This window comes from Lethenteron reissneri, chromosome 23 (genome assembly GCF_015708825.2).
Source record: "Lethenteron reissneri isolate LAM-NWPU_2019-01 chromosome 23, ASM1570882v1, whole genome shotgun sequence".
NCBI classification, from domain to species: domain Eukaryota; kingdom Metazoa; phylum Chordata; class Hyperoartia; order Petromyzontiformes; family Petromyzontidae; genus Lethenteron; species Lethenteron reissneri.
In genome coordinates, this window is record NC_083801.1 from 12271892 (window position 1) to 12291804 (window position 19913).

General features: G+C 51.0%; 1 protein-coding gene across 1 annotated transcript in view; it reads right to left on the bottom strand.

Annotated features, from left to right (window-relative positions):
* LOC133345994 (nuclear receptor subfamily 4 group A member 2-like) overlaps positions 1 to 15237 on the bottom strand; it is a 28231-nt gene extending 12994 nt beyond the window's left edge. Inside the window, exons 1-4 of the mRNA XM_061557217.1 lie at positions 15003 to 15237; positions 8541 to 8771; positions 5533 to 6557; positions 2686 to 2815 (exon numbers count right to left, since the gene is read on the bottom strand). Of these exons, the coding sequence (XP_061413201.1) occupies positions 2686 to 2815; positions 5533 to 6555 (1153 nt within the window). The 5' untranslated portion in view covers positions 6556 to 6557; positions 8541 to 8771; positions 15003 to 15237. The remainder of the gene's footprint in view (positions 1 to 2685; positions 2816 to 5532; positions 6558 to 8540; positions 8772 to 15002) is intronic.
* Positions 15238 to 19913: the final 4676 nt, after the last annotated feature.

Genomic DNA, 19913 nt, shown 5'->3' on the forward strand with positions numbered 1-19913 from the left:
AAGGGATACGTTGGGTGGAGGCCGATGCCGAGACACGCGCTAGGTGTGTTGTTCCCCTGCGCAGGTGATCGCGTCGTGTGCGCGTGTGCGCGTGTGAGCGCGCGTCCGTGTGTTTATTCACGGTCTGCTCTGCACGGGTCGATGCTTTTCCCCGCGGCAGTTTGGCCAGCCACTATCCTACCTCGGCACATCTATTGCAGTGTTTACCCTGGCGAACATACAACCGATTATTATTATTGATATAATTTATATAAGCTACAAAATGATGGCCACGACACCGTAGGTTTGTAATTTTTACACGATACGCGGTCTTTGTTATCGCTGCGTCACAACAAATGGGGGTGCTTTAGCCACGGCACATTCTACAGCTTGCCATAGCAGGCAGTCCATATTTAGTACCGTTACACACTGCAGATTTTTGTGTGTGAAACCACAACGCCGACAGGCGCTCTAGTCACGCACGCATACAGATACAAGGAAAACGAGCTCATGTATAACCTTGACATACTTTTGGAAAAGTGCTGTTAGCGAGCACCTATTAAGGCCGGCACGGCACACGAGGGGGTGGGTGGCCAGCACCACGCCTGGCTGCCCTTCTCTACCAAGTGGCGATGTTTTTTACACATCGCACTCGGTAGTAATTTGAGGCCGAGTCGACCTAGGAGAGGCCCAGAACCGGTTCAGATAATCTGCACTGGTTTTGGCCATGGCCGGGTTAGTAACACAGTGCTCTAACTGCCGTGCCACCGCTCCCCACACACGTACACGCAACGTGCATTATACAACTCTGTGCGCCTTTTGGCAATAGAGTACGACAATGCACACATTATGGATACATTGTAATTTCAATCAACTGCAAAACGGCATGTAATCTAGATTGCATCATGTATTAAAACAAACCCACGTCGGCCAACTGACCACCCACCAATAGCACATGCGCATTAATCAATTGAAATCATAATGCATTAGGCCGAGCATATTTACACGTAGCAGCGGGCTAATTGGAATACGCGTCCTCGTGCCTCGTCAGAACAGCGACATCAAGCGATTGCTCGAATTAAAAATGCGCGCAGCAGCCACGAGGAGGAGGAGGCCGCGTCCGTGCCGCCCCCCCCCCCAACAACCCCTCCATCACCCCTCCATCACCCCTCCCCCTCCCCGATAAACTGCGAGGCCCCACGCGGTCGGTGCCGACTGCCACCGTTCCGCGTGGCCCACGCATCTCTCCCGCTGCTGCATGAACAAGATTATTCACCAAAATACTTAATTTGGAGCTTTCGTGACTGCAGGAATTACTCTTTGGTTCTTTCGGTAAAGTCACGTAGAAAGAGAAAATAATAAAATATTTCACCAAAATACTTAATTTGGAGCTTTCGTGACTGCAGGAATTACTCTTTGGTTCTTTCGGTAAAGTCACGTAGAAAGAGAAAATAATAAATTATTCACCAAAATACTTAATTTGGAGCTTTCGTGACTGCAGGAATTACTCTTTGGTTCTTTCGGTAAAGTCACGTAGAAAGGGAAAATAATAAATTATTCACCAAAATACTTAATTTGGAGCTTTCGTGACTGCAGGAATTACTCTTTGGTTCTTTCGGTAAAGTCACGTAGAAAGGGAAAATAATAAAATTATTCACCAACACTGGCTTCTAGATCGCCCACGCGGCGCTCTCCGATTATTGTCCCTCCCCGTTTGCTGCGTGCAATTGGTTCTGGATTTTAAAAAAAGCATCGTTCCCCAAACTAAAGGGGATGTTCCGCTGGGTAAAAGTATCCTATTTACGCAGTTGAAACATTAATGCAAACGTCACGCACGCGCGCGCACACGATAGGTTTGTTTAGATTTTGCATGGCCCACAGCGTAAAGGTTGAGTTGTAAACCGTGATCTTAAGTCCTGACCAGGGGTTTTTGTCCAGGTCGGCGATCAGGAAAATATGCCCGTACCCGGCATACCACATCAAGTATGGATGTCTGTCGCTACGGCTGCGGCGACTACTCACGTGATACCTACTCCAGCAAACCATTGACCAGGAAAAACAAATATTCGGTGAGAAATGAATCCATAGTTCTGACCCTTAACAAATAGAACCTAATGGCGAACTTCCCTTTCGCGTGATTATTATCAAGTGCGCTCTGGTTGATACACCGCAAAGACGTGTGATTGACGCTACTCAGACTCAGCACAGCGGAGTACAATGTGGACGACACACACCATGGACAAATAGTAGCCTCATGCCATGGGACCACCCATTGAGCCATCTTGACAAGACCTCTCTTTTAAGAGATGATGGCTGTCCTCAAGCAGGCCCGCGAGATAAGACGTCAAATCAGATTAGTAGGCACATTCGATATTCATAAACAAGCGAATGTATCTCATGCGGGATGCTTCAATGCACTGTGCAGAGGTTGTGAATACGAAAACAGGAGAGTGATGATGATATGGCGAGTTCCGTGTCGTACACATGATGACGATGATGATGTTGAAGCAAGGTGTCTGGTATCCTGCAGATGATCATCACGTTAAAGCATGACGTCCGATACCCTAAATATCACGATGACGAAGAAAGTAGAAGATCTTATTGAAGCATTACATCCCGTGCTGTGCAAATGATGATGACGCCCATGACAATGACGACTACGATGATATAATCAGGCGTTGTGAGCGTCCAGCCCGCACTCCTCACCTTCCTTGACCATGCCGACCACGAGACACTTCTGAAAGCGACAGTACTGGCAGCGGTTCCGGCGGCGCTTGTCGATGGGACAGTTCTTGTTGGCGAGACACACGTACTTGGCGTTCTTCTGCACGGTCCTCTGCGGAACGAGACGGGGCCGTGGCAGTGAGCGGAGCGCCCTGGGGGCGTGCGTGGGTTTAACACGCGAACTGTTTTGCGACGCGAAACAACGAAACGCGAGGCGTGGATCCATGGATCCGTGTCGATTTATCGGCCCTGTGAATGATTGTATTGTGATGATGTGGGCGACAAGACAGGGCTGATAAGTCTGTTTGGATTATCTGCGTACACTGCGCACTGCTTATTCGTAAGTATGGTCGGATAGTAAAGCACGACGACCTGCACGGCGTTGGGAGGCCCTCATCCAGCAGTGGATTGATAATGTGTTGATCCAAACATAACTTTCCGAGTAGCAGTGAAGCTGCATTGATATACATAACGTCACCACTAGCATCAACACATGCGATGCAGTATTATGTAATGTTTCATTGAAAGACGAGACTTGAACGTAAAACAGATGTTTGGGTCAGTATACTTTTCTCAAATTGACTTTGGTTGTTCTCAAAACGTCTTCTCCTTGTGCATGTAGGAAATGCGCAGGCCTTTATAAGCTAGTTTAACACGTTTTCACGACTAATATCATCTATAAGAGTTGTTTTGTTAGATCGCGTAAATAAATGTGTCGTTAAAACCCGCCGCCACCCGCCACAGCCAACGAGTAAGGGTTGTCACGTAAGCAGAACATGCCAATTCGTCATTAGTACAGCACACCAGTTGTGTGTTGGAGAGCCAAGTCACAACATTACAATCTGAGTACGACGTTTCGCCACAGCCAGGCAAATCTGACTGTCGCCTGGTGAAGCTAGTTGTAATTACTGGCTGTGGTGCACAAGCACACAACAACAAAAACTGTCCATTTGTATCGCCGACGATGATGATGATGACGACTTTTTGGACGGTGCTCATCCCGTGAATATTGTTCATCTGAGAATAATGCCAGCCTCCTACTGTTGCACTAATCTCCCCGTCGCTCTGGGTGTGATAACTGCGTTGTGGTTGTGGTTGTTGCCGCTACTGCTGCTGTTGTTGTAGTTGCTGCTTTACGGGGTCTGCACCTCTCTCGGCACCTTAACTCAACAGCGCGATCGCTCCGCTGAGCTTCGAGCAGAACATTAAGTAAAACAAACCGGACCATTTAAATTTACCGCTGGGAACAGTGTTCCACACGGTTACCCTGACCATTGGCCACTGTCGTTTCTGATTTGAGTTCAACAGGACTCGAGCGCCTTCCGACAGCCTAGTGCACGGCACCGTGTCCTGCGGTGGCGAGTTGGCACCGCAGGACACAGCGGATAATGAAGAAGACGAAGAAAAAAACACCGTTATATATTTATATTACCGAGAATAAATCATTTTGTCTGTGTTATCTCGGCAAACAAATTTCTGTATCTGGCGTCGGGGGCGTGTTTCGTTCCATCCTTGTCTCACACTCCCTTCTATCGGTCGCTGACAGCTGAATGACAGATCAATGGGTGGGGGTGACGTGCGGGGCGACAGAGCGGACAGCGATGCACGGGGACATGAGAACGCACGGGTCCCTGGACCGCGAGACGACACGCCGCTGATGTGCATATCACCGGCCGGCCGACCGGCGGGTGGGAGCAACACCAAAGCGCACAACCAAAACCAACAAAATGCGACACTTAGGGAGTCGGTGGCGCCGTCGGCGCGAGGCGGTTATTTAAGTGAACACGCCGCGGCTGATTGTAATTGCAACCCCCGCTGTAAACTACGCGTGCACGCGTGCCGCGAAATAACTCGCGCGCCGCACGCCATGCGGTCGGTCGGCAAGCTCTCGAGGCAATTCACGCAGCGACGCGGGTTTATTATTTGGGTAACGACAACGGCAGAGTGCACGAGTAACGTGGAGCGCTAACGTAAATAATATTAGGGTACTTGCGGTGGCATAAGCATGCCGGGCAAGCAATAACGAGCGCGCGTCTGTAAATGTAAATCCGACGTGGGCATTAACTAGATCCTCGCAAAATAAACACGCATTTTCAAACTGTATGGCATTTCAACTGTATCGTTTTCGTTGCCCTTTCCCCGCACCGTCCGATCAGCACGGTTGGCTACGTGCGGTGCGAAAGAAGTTCAACATAGACGCATGCATACACACACATGCGCACGGTCCTTTGCAAGTGAGATGAGCGGGGGAGGCCGCTTTGGTAGCGAATTCTCGCGGACAAGCAGCAAGCGGTGAAACGTAAAAGGAGAAAAAAAACACCCCACCATTAAACCACGAGATATGAATGCTCATTAGAGCGCGCAATTATGTATTAACTCCAATTAGGTCGGAGCAAGAAATGTGCTGAGTAATTAAAGCGCTGGGAGACAACTTGGTCGCGTTGCACGCCGAAAGGTGGTGGCGAGGGGGGTGGGAGGCATGCGGAGTGCGGGGCAGAGAGAAGCTTGCGCGGCGCACTCACCGCGCTCGGAGAACGCGCGCGTCTTCAAGTTGTGGAATGTCTCTCTCTCTCTCTCTATCGCTATGCACGACATGAGTGCACGCGGAGAGACGCGCGCCACCGAATGATCGATGACGATGCTGCTGCTGCTGATGATACTGTCGGTGGTGACGATGACGAGCAAAGTGTTGTGCCGTGCCAGCCGACCTCAAGTTGGTCACTGCACACCGCCGTGACACGGGGCCGTCGCTTGCGCCGCGGTGGTGGCTGCGCCGAGTCTACAGGTTAGAGGAGGGTGGCGAGCTCGCGGGCGGAGAAGTTGGCGTACCTTGAAAAAGCCCTTGCAGCCCTCGCACGTGCGCACGCCGTAGTGCTGGCAAGCGGCGTTGTCGCCGCACACGGCGCACAGCCCCTCCCCGGACGGCGAGCCGCGGGTCTGCTGCACCGAGGCGGACATGGGCCCCTCCATCATTTGCTGCCCGGGGCCCATGGGCAGCAGAGGGAAACTCACGGGCGGCCGCTTGCGCATGGGGCCCGGCAGCGCGAACGGGTGAGGTGGCTCCATCACGTGAGGGTGGTGCGGGTGGTGGTGGTGATGGTGGTGGTGCGGGTGGTGGTGCGGGTGGTGGTGCGGGTGGTGGTGATGCGGGTGAGGGAAGCCGCTCTCGGTGGGCATGGGCAGAGGCCTCGGAGGGCCGTCGAAGGCCATCTGGCAGCTGGACGTGGTCGGGGTGTTGGGCGGTGATTGCTTGAAGGCGAAGACGGAGAAGCAGGGTGGAACGTCCTTCCTCTGGGGCGCGTCCATGATGTGGCCCGTGCCCATGTAGCTCGGCGGCATCGAGGGCAGCCTTGGCGGCGGCTCGTCCCACAGAGGGGGCTGCTGGCAGCGGTAGCCCGACGTGGTGGGGGTGGAGGGCGGCGAGCTCTTGAAGTACATGGAGCTGGAGGAGGGCAGCATCTCCTCGGACTGCGGGTGCAGCGAGCCGGGGTGGTGGTGGTGATGGTGGTGGTGGTGATGGTAGCCGTGCATCGTCGGTATGTCTTCCATCTTGACGGATATCTGCGGGTTTGGCACCTCCATCTGGTAGAGGCAGGGCGGCTTGATGTCGTAGCCGGGAGCGCCGCCGCCGCCGCTGTTGTAGCTGTCCATGAAAGTGCTGAAGCTGGGCAGAGACGTGGTAGCGGTTATTTCAGTTGTGTTGCTGAGGTCCATGCCGAACTTGGCAAACTCGGGTCCGCCGTAGCCGCTGCCAGACGGCCCGTTGTAATCGGCGCTCGAGTATGAATAACTTTGGCCGGCCGGGCTTGCACCTTGAGGCGACGATCCGTACTGAGCCTGAACGCAGGGCATCGCTGTGGGGTGGGAACAAAAAAAAATACGTGAAGTAGGGGAGGAAGCCGTCGTTGTCGCCGCGGATCCCATTACACCGTGCGAATTCAACTCCTTAATTGTGATGAGCGCTGCGTTAATTAATTAGGTCTCGATAATTAGGTCTTCGAACTGTGGTGTCGGAGGCGCCGTTCATATTTTCCTCCCCGCGAGGCGAATGCGTTTGAGTATTCAATGACGCTCATACACAGCACCGCAATTAATCAACGCTTCGTATTCGCGCGACGTATTCGTGTGTAAGTTTATTTGACAATAAGTTGTAACAGTTAACAACAACAACAAAACTACTATGGTGTCTGATTGGACGAAAAATCAAACACCTTTCGTAGAGTTGATACTACTTTAAATTATTTGCTACGTATGCGCGTGTGAGGCTTATTATTTGAGCTGAATGTAAGAATACTGCATGACATAACAGTCTACACGTGATATATGAACACGGAATTGATCGCGTATTCGCGTCGTTAAAACATGTTAAAACATCGCATGCAAAATATTTTTTGAGCGATAAATAAATTGTAATTTTTAAAACAAGTTAATTAATATAGCTCTGAATGTAAAAGGTGAGTTTTAATGGCAAATTTGTGTTCTAATAATTTTAAAAGTGAGTCAACTTTGTATCTTTTTTTTTACCGTCAAATTTAGTTAATTCAAATCGCTGGGAGTGTTAATACATAGAGCAACACCAGCGGCAACTGTTCGCCATTCGTCTATCTGAATCCACCACGATCACACAGATATATAAAAACGAATACATCACAATTATACGTTTGCATGAACTGGATCACCAACATAAAAGTACTGTAATACATAACAATTGTTTATCTTTGTCTACTTCTACAAACAAGCAACGAGCGCTTCGCGATTGTTCACCTGTAAAGAACTGGTACAAACAAAACACGTCAACACCACCGTTACCTATTTGTGTAATAGTAGTGAAAACTAAATAACTAATTACAAACGTGCAATGGAAGATCACCGTTCAACCGGTAGCATATATACACAACTTTACACCTTTGTAATTAAACGCGCTCGATCAAGAATAACGTCAAATAATCTCACGCAGCAAACAGTCATCACACAACTTCACTCGAACTTCGCAATTTTTTTACTAAAACTGCATCGCGACTTCAAGACGGAACTCGTTAAAGACGCTGGGCAATTGTCCATTCGCTACAGAAAATAAAAAAATAAAAAAAACTCGACGCATTCTTCAATAGAGAGAGAGGAAAGCGTATGTCATAGGCAACGTTTGGGTCAATGGCCATAATTCACAGCGGAAAGATCTCAACAGATTCGTTCATAACGCTGCCCTAAAAAAAAAATGAAAGTACGGTATATATATAATATGCGAAGTGTCGGTAAATTGTGCTTTTTTACAGCTGCCGGTGTGTGCAGACTGCGTGTACCAGACGTACCCGTAGCAATGCGGGTATACATTGACTACCCTCCCAACTCCCTCGCAAACCCGTCTTCCCTACACACATAGCGCAAAGACAACGATGCACGCGTAGTCTACACAGACTGTTGGGGCAAGTGCCGTCAGCGAGCACCTATTAAAGGCCGGCACGGTACACGAGCGAGTCGTGTGGACAGCACTACGCCCGGTTGCCTTCGTCTCCCCGGTATTGAATATAAACACGCGGCACCAGGTACGCATTCAAGTGTGGCCCACTACCTGTCCAGATATCACTCGCCACTGATGTTAACCGTGACCTGTGATCGAAATCCAGGTTACACACCAAACCGGGGCTTCATTTCTCACGCGATTTTTTCCGGAACGCCGCTAAGCTGCCTTGGGGTAGTAGGAGATTATCGACGTAAGGCACTACCACTAGAGTACCGACATTGTTTGTTCTTTCGCAGAACACAATTCCGGACTGGTTCGGCTGCTACGAATCTCTCTCTCTCTGTGTGTTCGCAAAACGTGGAGCCGCGTGCCTCACCTGGGCTGGGATGCGCGTCAGTGATCTCCACACGCGAAGCGGAAGGGCGAGAGGGCGCGGATGGGACGCCGGGCAGGCAGGGGCGAGGGTGCGGCAAGCCTCGGGGCTCAGCCCACAGCCGGGAGGCCGGTTCGCTCCTCGTGCTGCCGGCTTCTCTGTTGCTAAGCGACACGGGCAAAGTGGAGAGCTGCTCCTGCTGCTGCTGCTGCTGCCTTTGCAGGGGGATGACACCTGGGTGGAGTTGTAATTTTTTTTAAAGGGGGGAGGAGGGAGTAGACGGAGGAGGAGAGGGAGGGGGGTGCACACGCGAGCGTCATGAATCCGTACAGAAGCGGTCACTTTGGCCGTAGCAAGTAGCGCATTCTTCAGTGAGAGACGCGCGTTGGCTTGACCAGCTGTTGTTAGGAATCTGATGGGAGAGCGCGCAGTCTGGGGCGTCGCAGAGTGCGCAGTTGGCGCACTTGGTGCACGCTGCTGCGTGCTTGCTGAACAGCGCGTGCGCTTGCCAGCGATGATCACCCGCGTCTCTGCCGAGTCGCCTCGCTATGCATTGCGTTTTGCGGATAAAGCAACCTCGAGTAATTCGACGTCGTTTCTCTTCCCTTTACCCGGTCCATCAACAGCACGCCCCACACAAAAACCATCACCCGACAAACTTTCAACGTAACCGAGAGCGTATGAACGAGCGACATGTGCGCAGGTAAAACACAACGCGCACGGTTTCAGCGGACGAGGAGTGTCGTTGTGTTACGAGTACACGTGACACACGCGAAGGGTAATTTCCACACAGCATCGGTACGTACCTTCGTAAGGGTGAGAAAAAGAGAGAGAGAGAGAGAGACAGACAACGCCACAAGCAGGGCCTGCGCGGCACGACCACGAGACGAAACTAATCTAAAGTGAAACAACTCGTGGGCACTTCATTCTCCGAGCTGGAGCGTCGCGGCAAAGAGGCGACAGAGACAACCGGGCAGCCCATCCTCTGTGGCTGTGCACCTCCACTTCCCCCGTCGCCTGCCTTTAAATCTCACCGGCCACGGTGACGTCACGTGACGGGGGGTAACGCTTTTTGATTCCCAGCGACTGCCGTGGCGTCAGCGCCCTCGGTTCCCCAGCGCTGGCAGGAAGAACGCGCGCGTGCAGAAGAAGCTCGCACGAAGGTGGAACAATAACAAATTATACATTTCATGAACTACCCCCCCCCCACCCTCCAAAACGTTGTTTTGCTGCTTTTTCACCAATTCTCATCGTACACCCCCCTCCCCATCCTCTCTCTCTCTCTCTCACCCCCACGCACTGTCGCCTACACGCGCCTAATTCAAGTAGTTGCACTTGGGTGTCGGCAATTTATGATTTCTTCCGCAAATTGTTCAGCGGTCAGTGTAGTTCCACCGCCGAGGCTGTGCTGCGTAATAAGGTGCTTTAACACCCGCGGAAGCGAGCAAATCGACGCAGTGACATTTTTCTCATCGATAGCAATCTAGGTGTTTGGTCTCGTAGCCTAATGCGCGGTGTACGGACTTTCGGTCACAAAATGAATGGGTGAATTTAGCATTGGCAATGGGACCAGTACCACGTGTCTGCTGTGTTCGTGCGAATATGCGACTGATTAACACGTTCCCGACAAGAGCGATCTCTGTTAAAACGTGCATGCCTAAACGTGTACGTGCATAGGCTATGCTGTGTGTCTGTCTCGGGGCGTGTGCGCCCGTGCGCGGGCACGGCAATCGTTCTCGCTAACAACACAGCGGGGCTTGTTGGGCAGGACACGCCGCTCTCGAATGGATGATGATGATGATGACCCATGGTCAAACATCGTTGCAGAGTTGTAACCTAGCGTCCGAGGGGATGTTCGCCGAGGAGATAGATTATTGTTGGAGCGTGAGAGATGTCGACGGGCCTTTATCCAGCAGGGGATAAGATCACAGGGGACAATGATGGCGATGATGAATTTTGCCTCAACGTAATCAGCTTTTGGTAACTTCTTCAGACGTGCAACGCTGAGAAACACGGGCTCCGTGGCCTCTGCACCGTGCCCCCACAAGCGGCTCACACAGCGTTCCCAACGTTCTCCTCTCGCACCCGCCACTCCTCGACTTTGCCGTGCGCGGGCTTAGCAGCTGAGTGCGCGCGCGCGCGTCTGCGTCTGCTCTGTATCGCACACACATCGCACACCGATGCAGCGGCCTCGGGTGGGAGAGCGAACATCACAGGGGGGGCGACCCTCATCCAGCGACACCCGAGCGCCCCCCAACCACCGATGGGACACATCGGACAGGTTACACCCCCCCCCCCACACACCGCAACAGCTTTTCGCGAGCATGACCACGCGCACAGACTCCGCGATGTATTTGTTGTTACACGGAACGTGCAGGCGGTGCCCACTACGGCGAAATGTAACTCCACAGTCGTTTGAACGATGGAAAGAGCAACCCCCGTGTGTTAGACACGAGTGCGCAACAGCCGCGAAGAAGGGTGGATGAACGCCGTTGTAGGAAGCCATATATTATATATGAGAAAACGGTGTACAAACGAGAGGCGTGTGTTGGCACTGTAGTACGAGCTGGCGAGCGTGTACCTCTTGTGACAGAGATAGATAGTGTGGCATGAGGTGAACAGCGAAGGTGGTGGAGATGCGTGCAGATAAACCAGTCACTACTTCACCCCTACCACTGCAAGAAGCAGCGAAGGTACGCTTGCAAGTTGAAATGCGCGGTCTCAAGGAAATCGTGTCGGCTGTACAGAGGAGCCCAGTCATATGTGTGCGCGTGTGTGTGTGTGTACAGGCCGTGCACGAGGCCGGGAGGAGGCGGCGTGACACCTGCTCACCAAGTGAGATGCAGAAGAGGCAATTAGAAACTCTCCCACCCGTCATCATAATCAACATCAACCATCACTTTGCAAGCGAGCCAGGTTCCATACGTCACCGAGAAGTAATCTATATATAGCCCTACATACACGAGTAGGGAGTAACTGGATCGGTTTACTGTCGTGGCGTTTCAACGTGGCCTACATCGCCGCACACTGTGGCCTAAATCAGAATATATATTTTGACTGGGAGGAATCCGATGAGCTATGAAGCTTTTTTTCACCGATGTCCAATTGGGCCGGATAAGAACGTTGCAACAACAAGCAATACAAAAACTTGATAGCAGTGCAAAGTACAAGAAAGGTAAACAAATCACCCAAACACGTACAAATACAACTAAAACATCCCCATCCTATCACACAAAGCCCACTGAGGTATTGACTTATTTTTAAAAAGCGACCTGGCCACAAATGATAGCTCAACAAAGTGGCCCATCATTGGGACATTTATAGCAGCAAAATAATCTAGTGGCGTGTTGCTGCTAACTATTTCGCAAACTGAAGAACCGAGACGTGCCATCTTTCATCAAGAGATACACAGGCCCTGTATTTTTTGTATCAGTTGATGTAGACCTGTATTTATTGTATAGTCTAATTAGGCCATATATCCCACTAACGGGATAATTGCCGATATGTGAGCCTTTATGTGTTACGAAGAAGGGTAATTGCCCGAAACGTCGCCTATTACATACTTTACTTCAAGGGCAGTGCTGTTGACAAATGTGTCGAGTCTTTTTGATACATGAGCCGCTATCCGTTATGCTGCAATGCTATTCAATTGAAACGCACGCATAATATCACACGCAAGCACGTGCTTTGCTTTCCTATGTTGTGACAATGGAATGACACGCGAGAAGGAATTTGAGGAACGCATGCAAATGAAAGGACATTTTCACTCACACCGAATGTTCCTATACCGAACACCGCTAACGCGTAACACTCACTTCTGTGTTTGTGCAGCAAGTCCATATAAGGCACTCGTGATGTCAAATAGCCCATGCGTTTATGGTGTGCAATCACCCATCAGAAAATCCCAATTCATCTCCCCGTATGCCTGAGCGCTTCCTCATTAATAAATCAGCTGATTTGTCTGTAACTCTAAAGACAAAGATCCCTCGTATAGCCTAAACAGACTGTTTGGCCAGGTGTAGTTAGCGAGCACCTATGAAGGCCGGCCCGACACACGAGGGGGTTGGTGGCACAGGACTGGATCAGAAAATCGTCACCGTTGTTGGCTGTGAACTCGAGTTCGTAGCACTTGGCGATGACCGCTACACTACCCCCCCCCCCCCATACACACACGCACACCTGTGTAACTCTACACACATGCACACCTGTGTGACTCCACACCTGTGTAACTTCACACACACACACACACCTGTGTAACTCCATACACACTTTTATAACCACACACGCATCTGTGTAACTCCGAACACCCCTAACTCCACACACACACACCTGTGTAACTCCACACACACATGTCTAACTCCACACACACACCTGTCTAACTCCGCACACACACACACCTGTGTAACTCCACACACACACCTACACATGTAACTCCACACACACACCTGTGTAACTCCACACACACACACCTGTCTAACTCCGCACACACACCTGTGTAACTATACACATACACACACACCTACACGTGTAACTCCGCACACACACACGTGTAACTCCACACACACACACCTGTGTAACTCCACACACACACACACCTGTCTAACTCCGCACACACACCTGTATAACTCCACACACACACCTGTCTAACTCCACACACACACCTGTGTAACTCCACACACACACACCTGTGTAACTCCACACACACACCTACACGTGTCACTCCGCACACACACCTACACGTGTAACTCCACACACACACACCTGTGTAATTTCGCACACACACACCTGTGTAACTCCACACACACACACCTGTATAACTCCACACACACACACACACACCTGTGTAATTTCGCACACACACACACCTGTGTAACTCCGCACACACAGACACGCACGTCTCAGCTATCACCCGCGTGTTTTAACGGGCACGACCAACTGTCGTGCTAGTGCAAGAAACCCAGTCACATTGTTTGTACACTTTTTATTTTATTTAGCAACGTGTTCCGTCCGAGGGTGCAAGCGTGTCGGTCTCCCTTACCGTTTTAAAAATCGAGGACGTAACAGAAGATGTAAATGCAACTTTTATCACACTTCTCAAGTAGCGGTAACTCATGCTCCACTGCATGTGCTGCTTGCTACTGCTGTTGTGGGACACCGTGATAGAGCAGCAGCAGAGCGATGTGTTGGCATCGTGCTTTGTACCACGGCTTAATTACAGCCCCGCGTTGCCCACTCTTTCGTACGATCGATTAATTTAACCCCAATTTGTGTAAGGGCTACTCCCCCCCCCACCCCCCAGATAGAGCGGTCTGCGCATCTTGATCACTTTGCCAAAGACTCGGTCGTTACGCGTTTCATCTAAGCATACGACACGGATATCGTGGGGAGCGTCTGATCCAGCAGTGGATTGACAAGTGAAGTATGGGGGGGGAGGGGAGGGGGGGGGGAGTAGTTCATCTACATGTCTTGAGCACGAGGCGTCGAGACAATGCCAAGTTTACAATGCACTCTGCTTCAGTTTATGTTCTTCTGCTGTTTGCATAAACAATGCCATTTCCCTACGCCGCGTGTAGCCGGCAGGCAGGTGGCTGGATTCGTGTCGGTGTGCCGGTGAGGTGCCGTGTGCGGTTGAGAGAGAGAGAGAGGAAGAGAGATGAAGAGAAGCTCGTGCGGGAAAACAATTAGACGAGAGTGAGAAATCAGCCGAGCAAGCGTTGAACGCATCCTTCGCCATACGATGTTAAGCGCGGACCCAGCGGCGACGCGCTTTAACCAGAACATTGCTAAACTCCGCAGCGGACTACGACACTTTATTTAAAAGTACTGCCTACACGCACACGTGTGCGATCTGTGAACGCGCGGATCAGCGTCATCTCTCCGACGTGCACGCTTGCCTCCGCGCGCGAGCGTCACACGCGTGGTCATCAATAAACGTGCTCATTTTGAATGACACAAAAAACTAACTCACGTTGTATTTTACCCCGTAAACATCATCGTCGTCGTCGTCGTGCCCATTGAGAGCGAGAATCGCTCGAGTGATGCGCTCGCACACCACCACGGGAGGGGGGTCTTCTTCCGGGCAGTGCGGCACCGTTACTTTAACTTCGCACGCAATCGGGGCGTCAAATTAAGGTGCAGGAGACGACACGCGCGTCTCTGACTCGCCGTGTCCGTAAGAGACTCGCTGAGGATGATGTTTTGCACTTGTGAAATTAATTGCCACGATGTGCAACTGCAATAAACAAAAAAAAGTCTTGCACTTAAGACAACGCGAGTTTAATTTTTTTTGTTAAAGAAAGGCGGCACCCGTTATCTTCCGTGACAGCAGCGGCAGTAGCAGCATCAGCAGACGAAGTCAGCTGTTGGCCGGCAGGTGTTGGAGCGTCTACTGCACCGCGCAGCAGTACAGCCGGCAAAACGCTTTAAAGGGCGAACAACACGTGCGGGACGCGTAACACCACTTACTTGTGATAGTAGTCGGTTCCGTGTTGAATGAACATAAAGTGTAGGTGGATGGATAAATCCGTGAAGTGATGTCCGGTCTTTGCAACGCTGTCGGGGCTCGCCGCGGCTTCGCTTGGGGCTCGTGCGGTGCGGAGCAGAACCTGCGCTCTCTGTCCGCGGTCTCACCGAGTCTCCAAACTCCGTGTCTCTCTCTCTCTCGCTGCGGCAGCGGCGTGCCTTTGTTTATGTGGCCGAAGCGCCGAGCCGGAGCACCCCAAACCCTCCCCACTCCTCCTCCTCCTCCATCATCCAACACCACCCACCCCCACTCCTCTCCACAACCCCCACCCTGGCCTCAGCATCGTCACCCCCCCATCCCTCCCTCTCCCTACCCCCCTCCCTCCCTCCCTCCCCCACCTCCCTACCCCCCCCTCTCTTCTTCCACCACGCGCTCTTCTCGCGCTCTCTGGAGCGCGCGCGTCACTCCCTGCCGGGACCAATGGAGCTGCACGGGGAAGCCGGCGACTGCGGTGTGGGTGTGCGCCCGGGTTCGGTGATGGGGGGGGGACAGGGGGGGGGTACAGAGGGGTGGGTGGGTGGGGGGGTTAGGGGGGGGGTGAAAGGGGCGGGGCTTGCTATCGACTCCCATAGTGGTGGTGGGGGGGGGCTGGGGAGATAGGGAGGGAGGGGGGTGTGTGCCCGGTCGTGTGACGCACGCCGTGACGATCGGTGTGACGCACGCGCGCGCGCGACCCAAAATAGCGGAGGCGGCACGCGAGCGCGAGCACGCGCGTGGCCCCCTCCCCACCCGACCCCTCAACTCCTCCCACCCCCGGCGCGCGCGTGGCCCCCCACCCCACCCCTTCCGTGATCTCCATCCTCTTCCCCCTAACCCCCCACCCCCCCTGCACGCTCCCTCTTGCATAATCGAGACCGCGCGCGCATTGATCCTGCTCCGAGTGGGACACGTGCGCGCGCGTGCGTGCGCGCGAGAGGGCTATTTATGAGTACGGGAGACGCACGCTCCGTTACTAAATACAACATGATCTACATATATATATCCCACAGGCGGACAAATATAGTTGGTGGCGAGGGTATTTTTAGGGGTTCTTTTAACCCCGTGCCACCTGCCCGGCCCGGCGACGGCGGCGTGTGATTTCTGCACGATCCCCTCCCCTCGTGATGTCTCGCGTGAGCGACGCGCTCACTCGACGACGATGACGATGATGATGCTAACGGCCGTGATACCGAGCTTTTTTTGTGCTGTTGTACCCGATCGGGTCACACACACCCCCCCCCTCCTCTCTCTCTCCCACCCCAAGGATCTTTGTAGCACCCCTAGAAGGGGGATGGGGGAGGGGGGGTGGAGCGAGGCAAAGGAAGGGATTCCCCAAATGCGAGCGCGGGTGTAGTAGGGCACGCACGGAAGCCGGTGGGTTTTAGTAGGTGGTCAAGGGCGCGTTGGAGTGTGAGGAGTGAGTGAGCGAGTGAGCGTTGTGTGCGCGTGTGCTCATTTGTCTGCTTCCTCCGACTCTTTACTTCTCTGATAAAGCCTCGCGCTGACTGCAGCTCTTTGTGAATGGGATTACCATGAACATTAACGTGTTTCAGGTATTTATTTATTTTGTGTACCCATTCACAAAACGTCGCAAACGCACGTGTGTATATTTGGTAAAGTAAAAATAAAACTGCACTATTGTCCTGGTTTTAAGTCGTTTTTTTCTCTCTGTAAAATCTCTTTTCACACACATCTTAAACGCGATTATACAGGACTTATTCGTGTGCTCGTATGCTGAACTTCTTTCGCACCGTGTGCAGCCCACCACGCTCATCGCAGGTGCGCTAATCAAGGAGGAGTTGCAATACCCAAAACATTTTGACTTGCCTACAAACATTTAGAATGTACAAAGTCCACCTCCCCCTGATGCTAACGAGTTGAGAAGACGAGAGTGTATGTCTCTACTCTTTGCTGCGCGCTCATGAATACGTTTTTTTGCTTACAAAGTTGTTATCTGATGTATTTGAACCTATATGTAAGGGTCATCTATACATCCACTGCTGAATGAAGGCCTCCCCACGCCGTATCGGCCATGGGGGTTGTTTGACCATACTTCACCGCGCTGGTCCGTGCGGGTTTGTGAAGTGGTAGACCAACCACCGGTTCAAACATCACTCCCCACTGGGGATAGCAGTGACCGGGAATTGGACTCAGGTCGCCAGATTCATAGCGCGGTGTGTCACCATTGTATCTATATAACAAGTCTTCTTGCATCGTATACAATTTCAATGGAATTACAACGTGATTGTGTACGCTAAAATCATTCAAACTATCCAGGACACGTCGCTAAAAGTGTGTCAGCTAAGACATGGAACGGGTCCAAGAGGATATATCTCCCGGGGAGATGGAGCGATGAAGTCGGCTGGTCCGCAGGTGCTGAGACGGATTTTTATATCGCAAGGATCGTGAGAAATACTGAGCGCTTGGGGGATTCTTTCATCCAGCAGTAGATCGATCATAGCTAATGATCATTACGAGGAATGCACGCGCGTGTCTGTGCATTCAATTGGAACGCTGCAGGTTATGCGTCGCACCGAGATGGAGAGGACTTCGTAGTGCTGCGCCAACGTGAAAGCATGCACGGGTTTGATCCGCTCTGCACGACTTTTTGCATAAACATCGCTTTGCTTGAATCCTACTTCTGCTCCGCGTCGTTGTTGTTGTGAACCGCAGTCCTCTTTACGGTGTGCATGTTAATGTTGTCATTGCGCTTCGCTTAATATTCACGAGTTTAAGCGGCACAATTAATTATAAGCGTGCTTGCAACACTAATTACCAATGGAATAAGCGCGTGTATGCAATGTATTGTGCAGCTAATGAGTGCTAATTGATATGTAGATGTGGTGCGGAACAGGCACGTGCGTGTGTGTCATGTAAAAAGGAGGCGCATATTGCATTTGTTTTGCGACCATGACTAAAGGCGTTTTGAGTGCGAATTCAGTGACTTAGAAAGTGCAACCAGGGCTATCCGTAATTTGTTAAAACTATTTTGGATCAAGATTCCAATTCATTCAATTGATGTAGCGCACGTCATTGCAAAGACCACTGTTCTCGTATGAATACTCCGTATTTTATTGGGCTCTGTGTCCACGTAGTCTGGGTTTAAAATCATATTTATGTTTTACATAGATCAGTACTTTTATAAGCTACATTGTTTTGCACGTGTAGCGCAACCTACATGCATTTATTTTCACATTAAAGGTCCGAACGTGATGAATTATATTATACCGTTACCACTAGGGGCGCTGTTTAAGAGCCCCCAACACCAGCACAGGGACTCGCTTCATACCTGTCAACCCGTTATCAGTGCCTACCTTGTTACAGACCAATTTAAACCTTATTGGTCACCCCGTGCTCTTATAAATCTCAACGTTCATCCTACAAAGTTCCATCACAAGGGAGAAATACAAACAAATAGACAAAAATGGCCGTGGTGAAATGGCTACACGTCGTATGGACCTTAAAACTCTATTTCCCTCTACAAGAATACAGGTTCCCTGTATGGGTTGACAGGTATGTCACTAAACCAGCCAGCAACATCGTCTTCTGACAAACTGATATACAATACAACGAGGCTGACAATTCGGAAGACCCGTCTCTGAATAACTTTCCTTTTAAACGTGTAGTTGTGGATTAGTGCCAATGGTTCATCAAATTTCGTGACAGTTTTGCGTGGCTTATTTACTAACTTCGTCTGCATTTTCGTTAACGTTGCAAATTATAATCAGTGCAATACGTAGCAGTGGTATTATTATTATTAATTAGAGGTCTCTACAACTAGTCAAGAGCCCATTGAGATAAAATAGCTTCTTTCAAGGGGGAACCAGGGAGTAGGACTATTAATTGTGTTCACGAGTTATGCAATTCCAATCTGTTATTCCGTTTGTCAATATGTTCAGAAGATAAATGCCAATATCGAGTTCTGCTGGCCACGGGATGGCTTCAGGAGAGAGTTCGCGTTGTTTTGCTATTCGCCGACTTCAATTGTTTAGTTTAACACGTAGACTTTCGCGACCAATATTATTCATCATAAAGGTTTCTGGGTTAGATTGCGTCAGTATAAATGTGCCGTAACCCTCCACCACCCGACACAGCCAGTAAGGTTTGTCACGTAAACAACGCGCCAATTGGTCAGCGTTCTTCTTGGCTCTGGGTGAGGTTGTTGGATGGTGACAGAAGGGGGATCGGGACTTGAGCAGGCAGTGAGGAACATTGTTGAGGCCTGCATTGATGGGTAGGTGGTTGTCGTTCGCAAACTTCTGTGCAGTTTGCAAGTCTCTGCGGATATGTGCTGGCAGAATGTTCACCAAATCTGGGAGCCGAGGGATTGGTGTCGGTAGCTTTCTCGTGCCCCCCACTTGTTACGTGTCACCTTAACACAACTAATACCGTCATCTGGGCGAAATGGACGTCGTTAATGGTTTGAATCCAGTTATGCAGCTAAACACTGTGCCATCATCAGCAGCAGCAGCTTAATTAATCCACTGCGAGATAGAAGCCTCCAGAAGCCGTTACCATATTTTGTGAAGCTGCGATGTAACAATCCACCTATCAACTGCACGTATACGAGATGATTGCATCGCTCCGTCTCCTCGGGATGAGTACTCTCTCTCCCTCTCTCTTTTAAAGCGTTCCATTCCTTATCTAACACTTCGTCATTATTCCTTACCATTTGGACATATCAATCAATTCCTTCGAGTAACCCGTCCTGCCCAAGGCCACTGTCATTAGCACGCACTTTGTTTAGCCTTCGGCATTCAAACCCTAACTGTGATGATGGTGGACCGTCCATCAGCCTCTTACTCGGGTCGAGATACGCCTCCTCGTGAATTTAAACAAAAACAACCCACAATGCAAATGACTATACGATGGCA